The sequence below is a fragment of the Rhinoraja longicauda genome, chromosome 33 (assembly GCF_053455715.1).
Source record: "Rhinoraja longicauda isolate Sanriku21f chromosome 33, sRhiLon1.1, whole genome shotgun sequence".
Lineage (NCBI taxonomy): Eukaryota > Metazoa > Chordata > Chondrichthyes > Rajiformes > Arhynchobatidae > Rhinoraja > Rhinoraja longicauda.
The window spans coordinates 18,301,142-18,313,180 of record NC_135985.1 but is presented as its reverse complement, the minus strand read 5'-3'; the positions used below and the strand labels follow the sequence as shown (position 1 = coordinate 18,313,180).

At 41.2% G+C, this 12,039-nt stretch overlaps 1 protein-coding gene across 1 annotated transcript; it reads right to left on the bottom strand.

Annotated features, from left to right (window-relative positions):
* Window positions 1–5,121: 5,121 nt before the first annotated feature.
* Window positions 5,122–9,209, bottom strand: c33h15orf61 (chromosome 33 C15orf61 homolog). Its single transcript, XM_078427573.1, has 3 exons — window positions 9,028–9,209; window positions 6,578–6,916; window positions 5,122–5,335 (listed from the first exon to the last, which is right to left on the bottom strand). The coding sequence occupies exons 2-3, from the start codon at window positions 6,912–6,914 to the stop codon at window positions 5,208–5,210; spliced, it is 465 nt and encodes a 154-aa protein (XP_078283699.1). The 5' UTR covers window positions 6,915–6,916; window positions 9,028–9,209; the 3' UTR covers window positions 5,122–5,207.
* Between the last annotated feature and the right edge of the window lie 2,830 nt (window positions 9,210–12,039).

Here is a 12,039-nt window from a genome sequence, read left to right as displayed (position 1 = left end):
AGGAGTGATATGTGTTCAGGCATAAACTCTCAGAAATAACTGACACTGCTTTCTAGAAACAACTGTTCAATAATTTTTCTTTAGTTTTGCACTTTTTATTGATTTTTGTGATGCATTCCTTCACTTGACCTCTACTTAAATCATGTTGTGTTGTATATGATTATCTGATCATTAGTATTTTGTTCATTTGCCATTGTGGTGAGTGGTCTTGTACAGGTGGATATTTTGAATAATTCATTCTACCATTATCCACTTCTGATGCTTGCATCACTTTCCACCAGTGATGTACCAGGAGAGCAAGTTCTCTGCTCTAATTTGTTGTGAGTTCCCAGCATTTGGACAATTACATAGATAGAAAAGATTTGGAGGGATGTGGGCCAAACACAAGAAAATGGGATTAGTTCAGATAGAAATCTCGGTTGGCAAGAATAAGATAAGGTCAAGGGACTTGTTTCCATGCTCTATAACTGTATGACATTTCACCATTGTAAAATTACTGAGGAGATGATATGTTTTCTCTTAAAAAAAATTAAATGGAATAATTTTGATCAGAATTGAGCCTTTGAATTTCCTTTGGTATCTATTCGATCAGCCCCTTGATATTATACGTTTGCGTTATACTGTCATGGGTTTATTTAATCTCCCAAGTGTTTGAGATCAACATAGATAAACCTAAAGAGGATTATGACCACCCCACCCCACTTCACCCAAAGGCATTTGAGCATAAATGTCAGGATACCTGTTGCATTAGGGCAAATAAATTGAATAATAATATTCAAAACAAGGCCAGAGCCACAGGGATCTTTGCTAATGACTGAAGTGAGTTATTATCATGAAAAGTGATTATAGAAGCATTTATCTATATAATTAAAAGTATTGTACCAAGTGCACTTGTGTAGATTATGAGGAAATGTACATTCTTTTCATTTTGTCACACTTCCTAAATGAAATTCTGCAAAATATCTAACATATTTCAAAAGCCCTGATTGGCTGTTGTTTATGACCATAATCAATCATTTTAAGTTAAATGACACTGTCTCAAATATAAATGAACAAGAAGAAAGCTCCAATGAACAATCAGCAAAGCTATTACAGTTGGAAAGGTACTAATCGAATACAGACCAGCAGCAAACACGACAAGAGCCAAACACTTTGAGTGAGCTTTAGCACATCTTTTTAAATTAGAAAAGCCTATAACATTTATAAGATGATTGAGGACATATCCATTATGCCTCTAGAAGCTCTTTAGCAATTTGCAAAGGTCTATCAACTCTTCTGAAGTCCAAAGGCTGAATTTTATATATTTTTTTAGGATCAGATTCTGTCTTTTTTTTAAAAACAATAGTAGAATTGAAGAACTGAAATTTTATTTTGGTGATATTGATGAGGTGCACATATTTGTCAGAGCAAAAGCAGGAAAGAATTCCTGTTTCACAATGCAACATTAGATCGTTCATGTTCTCCTGAGACAATAGATATGGCTTTTATTTAATGTTGAACAAGATAGCATCTTCAACAATGCAGCACTCTCTATAATACCACAGATGGTATTGGTTTATCATTATCACGTGCACCCCGATACAGTGGCCTAGATTTTATGCTGTTGAAAGTTAAACCAACAGACCTCTGACATAGTCCTTGGAGTTACTATCTGAGCCACAGCTGGTACTACTCAGTAATGGGTTGTGATGGATCACGTTTCACAAGCCAACCAACATTTTCCAATGGAAAATGACTACCTGAGCAAGGTAGAGATTGAAGAGGATTTACATCAAGCACGTGCAATAGATGTATGAATCATATCAAACAAAAATCAGAACCCCCAGCAGACAAGATGAGAAATCCGAGAGTAGAATTACAGCACAAATGAGCAAAGCCTTAAATATATAAGGTGCTTAATTATGTCAAACTTGTAATCAGAATGCACTCGCAGATTTAGGAAATCAACCATATCACAGAGCACAGTATATATAGATCTGTATTTCTTAGCTGTCAGGTTCTGGTTAGTGATGTTGTTCTGTCTTCATCCAATTTTGCATTGGAAGCAAACAGTATTGCCGGCAATTAACTTCCAGGGCCACCTGAGACTGCACTGCTCACATTAAAGCAATCCTCTTTATCATTGCCACTCTTTCTTTTAAGCATCCAACAATAGATGGGAAGTGAACCTTAATGAAGGGGGCTCTCAATACTAATCCCCTGAATGATATGATTATATTCCAACCCCTGACCTCTGCCAGCCTCTAGTCCATCCTTCACAGTGATCAACGCTAGGGGTGTGCAAGGTCTATTGACTTTCATGTAATACAAGAAATTATTTCGGTTGCTTAATTGTTACACAGTGGAAGTGTTAGGCAAGAAATCAAGCTTGGTTTTTAGTGCTGCAAGCAGCAGAGAATTGTTTAAATCAATACAGTAGTTTGTCAGACCCATTCTCAAAGGAGACTGCCTATCACTGTGTGGTCAGGAGGCCCCATTGTCTGTCTTTATTGAATAACAGATAAGCAAAGTCAGCAGTACACATTATCAGAAATCAAACAAGTGAGCTGACAAGAGGATTCAGCCTTTCAGTGAAAGGCTATATTCACTGTCTGGTAATTAAAAAACATTTTATCAGTTTGTACTCAAGATGGGAACCCCCTGAAAGAGTCTGACAAGGCTAAATACCAATGAATGAACATTATGGTACTCGGAAATTAGCATTTACACTTCTAAAAGTAGTGAATTCAATTGTGTACTGCAAGTTAAAATTTGCCCTTTAAAAATAAAACAGTGAATTTTGTTCATCTACTATGATTTTGGGTGCGTAAAAGTGATTTTAATAAAACTCTCAACATTTCAAGCCACATCATTTTCAAGGAATTACTTTTAAATCCAGTCACTGTACTGAAGATTATACCATTGTCGTATGTATTACCTAATCTGAAGAAGGGTCTCGACCCGAAACGTCACCCATTTCTTCTCTCCCGAGATGCTGCCTGACCTGCTGAGTTACTCCAGCATTTTGTGAATAAATCGATTTGTACCAGCATCTGCAGTTATTTTCTTATACTACCTAATCCCAAGAGCAGGTACAACCTGAGATCTTATCTGTTGCTAGCTTTCTCTATATTATTTTTAATAATGTCATCCTCAATAAGAACCACTGATGTGTAATCAGTAATAGCCAGATTCAGACGTGCTTTAAATTCATAATAACTTGTAAATATGTAACCCTATTGACATATCGAAATATCTTACAATATTTCACAGCATTATCAAATTAAATTTGGCAATGACTCACAGAGAGTGGTTAGGTACATAGGAAGTTTGGTCAAAATGGTAAGAAGCATCCTGAGATAGAAAAGAGATTGGGAAGAACTGTGGGCTTTGGTAGTTGAAGGCATGGCTGGCACTGGTAAGACAATTAAAAATAGTGATAATTGAAATGCATTGCTCAACTGGGAGCCAATGAAGGTTATCAAGAACAGGATGATTGAAAAGTGGAGCTGTAACTTATGTTACAGAGAGCAGCTTTGGATGAATCTTTGAACTATACAAAGGTGGTGAAGAAGGATCTCGACCCGAACCATCACCTATTCCTTTTCTCCGAAGGTGTGATCTGACCCGTTAAGTTACTCCAGCTTTTTGTGTTTATCTTCAGCCAATAATGTGGTGCAGTAGTTCAAACTGTAGGTAACAGAGGCTTGGCTGAGGTGGAATCAAATGATGTTGCAGAGAAGGTAATAAGCCATGTTGTTGACAACACTATTAAGATGACACCGTCCTGGGGGTTTGTACAATAGTTGTGAACAGTCTAGTTCAGGTCCAGCTGGATGCTCAACAAAGGCATTGGAGGATGATGGTGTGGTCCAATGTTAGTTACTGTAGATGTGCTCAGAATGATAAGGTAGATTATGTGTTTTTATAACATGAGATGTCATTTGTTTTACTATTGGGGATATTCCGGTTGTGTGGCGACGACTTGATTAAGGGATTCAGATGAGCTATTTTAGGAGATATGTACAGGTTTAGGAGGCTCGACAATGGCCAAAGACTCAAGAGTGTCTTCAGTCAAGAGTGTTTTATTGTCATATGTCCCAGATAGAACAATTAAATTCTTACTTGCAGCAGCACAACCAAATATGTAAAAATAGTACACTGTAAACAATATAAACGAGAAAAATAGTTGTGTCTGCATATATACACATGCACATACACACACATATATATGTGTGAACCCACCTCCTCCCCTCCCTCCGATTCAACCACTCCATCCCCCCTCAACTCCCCTTCCCCCCCCCCCCCCCCCCAGTAAGTCGGGGAGCATCTGTAATAAACAGACGGGCCAAAACTGCACACGCGCAGACTGATGTTGAAACGCAGCTCGTCCTCCCGGCGGAGGAGGGGGCGGAGCTGGTGAGTGGGTGAGGGAGGGGCGCCGGTCCTCCCGGCAGGGGGGGGGGAAGCGTATTTATTAGAGTTAGCGCCCCCCCCCTCCCCCCACATTGGCCGCAACTCCTGTCACTCTGGCAGGTCCCATCCCCGGCAGTCATCGTGGGCCATCCCCTCCCTCATTGGCCTTCACTCGGGCGGGTCCCATTGTGATGTCATATGCTGAACATGGCAAGCATCAGTTTAATAATGGTTATTTTTAAACATTAAAATCTCTCTAACTTTAAAAATATAAGACCAATTTGAATGAAACATGAATTAAGGTGTCCCCAGGACAAAGGTGAGTAAGGTGGTCCTAAAATTGTTGTGCTATCGTGTACCGTTTTTTGTGGATGAAAACCACACAAAGAAACAACCGAGCAAAGAAACAACTACGGCACAAACATACGGGACATACGGAACAAACAAGTAGGCAGCCTTATTTATAAATGTTGTTTGCAAACTTGCAACATAAAGCTGCCAATACACGTGAAATAGGGTGCCTCATGAGTTTTGCATCTGAGCAGATTGTTATCACTACAGTTTATAGGTGTGATGGAGTTAATTTCAGATTACCCAAAACCCTCAAAAGTAGAAAGATTCATCCTTCCAAACATCCAGCACTTTAGAATTTATATTTATATTAAAAGCCAGGCTATACACCAATAGCACTGACAAAAATAAGAGTCCAACAAAGGGCATTCTTGCCTTTATTCTGAAAAATAGTTTATTTTTTTCAATTATTGCACTAACTCTAACTCTGAAGTCAAGACCAGTTGCACACAGGATAATATTCAGTGTTTGGCTCTTACATCTTCCTGGTAGAGAAAATAGATGTTCACAGGGCCAGAACTGGTGTGAATAATCTCAGTGACACTGACCAAAAACCATGCTCCGATCCCATAGGCCAAACACGGGACACCTGTAGAGTTTTCAGTAGAAGAGTGGAGGAAAAATAGAATGGGTTACATGGCATACCGAATAGACTGAGGCTTGAATCATTCTTATTAAGTAAAATTTTATTATAGTTCTCTTCTGAAACTGTTTATTAGCTGGTCCTCTAGATTTTGAGGCTCTACATCCAAACCCTTCCTTAACAGACTTATTATTTAAAAAGGGTAGCAAGAATAAGCCAGGGAACTACAAGTCAGTGGAGGGAAAGTTGCTGGAGGGGATTCTTCGGGACAGTATCTACCAGCATTTGGTTGTGCAGTGAATGGTTAGAGAAAGTCCATATGGCTTGGAAAATCGCGTCCCATAACTCCGATAGTTTTTCTTTGAAAAGTCACCAAGAAAATTGATCCTCTTCAAAAGGACAATGGACATAGTCTATATAGACTTTAGTGAGGCCTTTGAACCTTCCTTGTAGGACTTAGTCAATCAAATGAAATTTAGGTGAGCTAGCCAATTTGATTCAAAATTGGTTTGGAGCAAACAGTCGAAGGGTGGCTGTGGAATATTTATTTTCTGATTTGGACTGACCAGTGGTATGCCACAGATCAGTGCTGAGTCCACTGTTTGTTTTGGATGTTCACAACTTGAATGACGATGTAGTTAATGGAGAGATTAGTGTGGGGATCAGATATTAGCAAAAAATAAGTATGGGATCTGCTGTCGGCAAATGAGGGACAATGGTGGATGTGCAATCAAAGGACTCAAACATCACTAACAGGGGTTTTGATAATTAAGGTCGGTGTGTCCAGAACTCAAAAGAGATCAATTTGAATGATTAGAGTGTGGTTGGGAGAACAGGGTGGTAAATGGTTGGCCAAGGGTGGGAGTGGCAAGGCTTGAAGTGGAGCAGGTAAGTATATACTTGAACTAGGTTCTCAGCTACATGCTCAGACCTGCTCAGGGAGGATCACTTTACATTGTACTTTAGTGAAGCAAGCAAAACTGTTAAAACTAGGTTTGGTTTTCCAGCTTCCCTGTTCTCTACTTTCTGAATGTTCTCCTAAAAATTAAAACCTCAACTTTCACATTTCTTTTCACCTTCTAAACATTCTCAAAACTTTCGAAGCTCTAACTACTTAATTTTCTCTTCGATGTAAGGTAGAATAATCTTTCTCCAACTGAGGAAATCTAGACAAATGCAGTCTATATCACTGTCATAACAAATGTTCCATTTGAGTGCCACAGAGCTTCCAGTCCTTGGATAACTCACCTAGATTAATAACTTTCAATGCGGTGAAAAACTTATTCTGTGGTTCCAGGTTGTATGTGGGTGCCATGGAGCAGTGGTACTTGATATACGGGAAGCATCCTGTCCTCAGCACATGATAATTGGTTCCTTTAACATTCCAGTTAAAATGTGAGAGTCCAAACTGATCATTTTCCACAGAACTGTATTTAACAAAGTACGATGTCCAATGTGGAAAATTTCTCTGAAGTAAATGTTGTGTTAGAACATCAGATGCTTTGGGTTTTGTAATATTGGAACCAAAAGGATGAAAGATTATCTTAAGTAGGCCTCCATGAATCTTCTTCATTACCACAGCCATTGCTGTGAAAAAAAAGATTTCAGTTAGTGTGGTATCAAGAGAGCATTCGAGTCCCAGAGTCTTAGAGTGGAAACGGGCCCTTCGGCCCAACTTGCCCACACCGGCCAACATGTCCCATATACACGAGTCCCACATGCCTGCCTTTGGCTCATATCCCTCTAAACCTGTTCTATCCATGTACCTGTCTAAATGTTTCTTAAACATCGCGACAGTACCTGCCTCAACTACCTCCTCTGGTAGCTCGTTTCATACACCCACCACCCTTTGCATAAAAAAAAGGTGCCCCTCATGTTCCTATTAAATCTTTCCCCCCTCACCTTAAACCTATGTCCTCCGGTTCTCGATTTCCCCTACTCTGGGCGTCTACCACCGTCCATTCTCCATTGTTATTTGAAAAAATGGATCGTAGCTTTGGAGACGATTGTGCACTGGAAAATATTAGAAATTAATGGGCACTCAATGTTAAAAAACGGGAGAATGTAGAGGAATATGTAGATATCTTTGTGCTGGGTGCAGTATTTATTCCTCGTGATGAGAACAGATGACTTTTCTCTTCCTCACGGCGCGGGGTGCGGCTCGGCTGCGGGGCCTAACATCGCCCGCTGCGGCTCGGCCGCTGGATTTTACATCACCCGGTGCGGCTTGGCCGCTGGACTTTACATCCCGGTGCGGCTTGGCCGCTGGACTTAACAGTGCCCGGTGCAGCTCGGCTGCGGGACTTAACAGTGCCCGGTGCGGCTCGGCTGCGGGACTTAACATCGCCCGGTGCAGCTCGGCTGCGGGGCTTTTCATCGCTGGTGCGGCTCGGCTGCGGACTTGACATCGCCCGGTGCGGCTCGACCACGGGACTTAGCTGCGCAAGGCTTGGTCGCGGGCCTTTCATCGCCCGGTTCGGCCGCGAGACGTTTCAGCGCCCGATGCGGGGACTGTGCGGGTCGGTCGGGGACGAGCTGTCTGTCCGTGGGCGTGGGGAAGAGAGTGGAAGTTTTGTTGCCTCCATCACAGTGAGGGGGTGTTTGGAGTCACTGTGATGGACGTTTGTGTTGGGGTTATGTGTCTTGTGTTCTTTTTTTTTTCTATGACTGCTATGTAGTTTCGTTCGGTACTTCGGTACCGAACGACAAATAAAGCTCTGTTATACCTGTTATACAATGATCTGAGCAACATAAGATAATCACACTTTTTGTGCAATTTGTACAGTTTTAAGTGGATTTACAAGTTTTTTTGCACGTGATGGTCTTGTAACTTTCAGTAGTTGAAGCACAACACAGAATTGTAAGGACGATTTCTATAGTGATATTTTTTGTGTTTATATCAGATTTGCAAAAGCTACAATATTCTGAAGGGATCATTTCCAAAAGGAATGATTTTTTTTTTAAATTGCGAAATAATAATCCCATGTTCAATTCAGTTCTCTTCATGATTTTGCCAAATTCAGGAAAGGGGGAATTTCAGTAGTAAAAGTGAGAACAAGAGCCAGTCTGTCAGCCCCCTGACCCAATTCTGCCAATCTATGCGATCCATGGCTAATCTGACAAGGAGGGCATTTTAATTATACGCAGAGGCTTCAGACTTCTGATGAGTCGCAATCCAAATCAGTGTTTGTCCATTCCCTCCACAGATGCTGCCAGACCCGCTGTGTTCCTCCAGCACTTTGTGTTTTGCACAAGATTCCAGCTTCTGCAATCTTTTGTATCTACACATTGGACACTCTGCTTGCAAAGGATCAGCAGCCACACACTTCAAATACTGGCAGTTCTTTGGATCTAGTGAAAGGTGCCATGAGAATAGGCAGAAGACCAATCGGCCCATCACGCCAATGTCGGCTCTTATGATCATAGTTTGTATTTAAACTTTTACAAATGTTTTCCCCTTTAATGGTCGGCATATTGCAAATTTCTCTAATTTTATGATTTTCACTATTTAGACAAGAAGGTAATTTTAACGTTTTTTAAATTATTTATAGTAACAATAATCGTTTACACTTGAAGAACTAACACTATGTTCCTGGCGTATAAGAAAATAACTGCAGATGCTGGTACAAATGGATTTATTCACAAAATGCTGGAGTAACTATGTTCCTGGCGTTGCCCCAGCCCCGCAGCCCCTTTACCTGCTGCCTCCTCCTTCACCGCAGGACTTCAGCACACAGTAACTTGCAGTGTTTGAAAGACAATCCCTCTTCATGACAATCCCGACTCCGGCCGCCCGCCCTCTGCCTCCTGTGGGGAGGATCCCCGCCGCGGGCAGGCCCGTTACCATGGCATTCCCGTCCCCTCCAACCTCGCCTCCCTACAACCGCAGCTCCCCGTACGTTAGTTCCGCTGTTTGTTGGTTCCTACCGCAGCCCTTCCTCATTGTGGACAAAAATCAATACCATTTAAAGTCACTGGAGCAAATATGCTCCTGGGCTGAATTCATATTTCATTTTTTGGGGGAAGAAAACCAAAATCAAAATGCGGAAAATTAACATTTCTTGGTCAAAATTACTCAGCTTTTCAAAAGCTTTTGATTTTTGCAATTAAACTGTTTCAAACTGTAGCAGTTTTATGATTTTATATTAACAAATGCTTTATGGTTTTAATATTTGGTCAAGGAGTGAAGAATGATGGTCATCTTAGAAAAATAGAGACATAAAGCACTGGAGGAATTCAGCCGATCAGGAGCCATTGGAGAACATGGATAGGTGATGTTTCAGGTTGGGACCCTTTTCAGACTGATTGTGGGTGGAGAAGATGAAAGCTAATGGACAGGAGAGGCAGGACGAAGCCTGGCAAGTAATAGGTGGATTCAGGTGAGGGGAGAGTTCCTGCGGACGGGATGGTTTGGATGAGTGAACCAAGGAGTTGCAGAGGGTGCGGGCTCTGTGGAAGGAGAAGGGGTCAGGATGGAAAGATGTGATTGGTGGTGGGATCATGTTGGAGGTGACAGAAATGTTTTGGGATGATATGCTGGATGCAAAGGTTGGTGGGGTGTAAGATAAGGACTAGGCAACCTCTATCCTTGTTCCATCTGGGGGGAGGATGAGCAAGACCAGAACTACGGGACACAGGCAATGCGGGTGAGGGATCCATCTATAACAGCAGTTGGAAACCATGTTTACTTAAAAAAAAGGACATCTCGGATGTCATAGAATGGGGAAACCTCATCTTGGGAGTGTACGTGGCAGGAATGGATAAATTGAGAGATGGGGATAGCTTCTTTGCAAGAGGTAGGGTGGAAGCAAGTGCAATCCAGATAACTATGGGAATCGGTAGGTTTTTAGTAGTCAGTCGATAGTCCTTCCCCTGTGATGGAGTCAGAGAGATTAAGAAAGGGGAGAAAGGTGTCCAAGATAGTCCAGGTGAAGTTGAGGGCAGGGTGGAAGTTAATGGTAATGTTAATAAAAATCAATGCCTTCTGCACTGATGCAATCATTGATGTAAGGGAGAAAGTTAGGTCAGTGTACGTTTGGAACAAGGACCGTTTGACATAACCGACAAAAAGGCAGGCATAGCTGGGGCTGACACAAGTGCCCATGGCTACATCTTTAACTTAGAGAAAGTGAGAGGAATCAAAAGAGAAGTTGAAGTATTTTTCATTAACACCAGCATCTGCAGTTCCTTGTTTTATCATCTTACACATTTTGGGTCAAAGGGCCTTTTTCTTTGCTCTATGACTCCAAGGTAATAGCCTGGCAGTGTAGAACTAAGAGGCACTCTGTTCAGAGAGAACAGAAAACATTTCAGTTTATTTATTTTTGTAAATAATTATGTTTTACACCCACAAAATTAAGTCAGAATTAAAAGTGCAAGGGGAAAAATTTAATGTAATTCTGAGGGGCAATCTTTTCAGAGGATGGTGGGTATGTGGAATGACCTACCAGATGTGGTGTCAGAGGCAATATTTTAAAAGCATTTAGATAGGTACAGGGATAGGAAAGCTTCAGATGGACATGGGCCAAATGCAGACAACTGCACCTAGCTCAGGTAGGCAACTCAGGCGGCATGGCTGAGTTGGGCCCCAGAGCTTGATTCCTTCTGTAGAATTTTATGAACCCAAGTCTCAAATTTGGATTCCTGGGAGGGGGAGAGCAAATCTTTACAACACCATTGGACATTGACACACCAATGAACTGATGTAAATGAGAGTCAGGTGATAAAATGATGTGCGTAGAAGGGGTGGACCAAGAGCTATCAAGCGACAGGTGGATCCATTCAAGGAGGGTCAATAGGCAGATGAGTCATGTGGGGAAGAAAAGGGTGGGGATAATTACCAAGGATGGAGGTGATAACTGGAAAAGAGAAGTTGGATCTTTCTCATAGTAACTATTTTAAGTCAAGTACCAATAAAATATTGTTTTTAGGATTCGCAGTTAAGGCTGAAACTTGATGTACATTCTGGATTAAGTTGACAGTACTAATGATGAGTTAAAAGATAAATTATAACTGTGAATACTTGAACTCGGTGATCCTTTTCCATTTTATGACATCTTGTATGTCTTGCAATCTACAATTAAGCTGAAACAATCTACTAGCACCCGCAAATAAATTGTAGGCCCCTTTCATTCTTTGAGGCAAATATCTCTTTGGATTTCAATAAACATAAAATCAGTCATAACCTTCCATTTATGTAGCACTGTTCACAATCTTAGATCATGACATATGGTGAAACAATGATGATGAAAAAGTATCATTGTATTGTAGAGAAACATGGAGACAATCAAATTGTGCACAGCAAGGTTCCACAAACAACAAATTGATGAATGAATACTTATTGTCACATGTGACAAGTCAGTGAAATTCTTTGCCTGCATACCCAAGGTACATAAAAGGCACTGACAAAAGGTGCAAAGTATCCCACACCAGGTCCACCTTTATTCCTCCCCCCACCCCCCTTCATGGCGGTCCGTCCCTCCACACCGGGTCCTCCTTTGTTCTTCCCCCTTCCTCCCCTCATCACTTTTAATTATGGTGTTTGAAGGAAAACATAACGCCCATAACATTTGGGAGCTCTCCTCTGCTTCGATTCAAATACAGCCACTGGATATTTTATTTTACTTTACAGGGCTTTGGTTTAACTGGTACCTAAAAAGAATACATTGGGAGATTACTGTAATTTGCTTTAAACTTTTCTGTTCATTAAT

Coding starts and splice junctions, on each gene's coding strand:
- c33h15orf61 (XM_078427573.1), bottom strand. CDS start 6,914: ATGGCTGTGGTAATGAAGAAGATTCATGGAGGCCTACTTAAGATAATC. Junction 5,336..6,577: donor ATTGAAAGTTATTAATCTAG/GTGAGTTATCCA, acceptor AAAACTCTACAG/GTGTCCCGTGTTTGGCCTAT.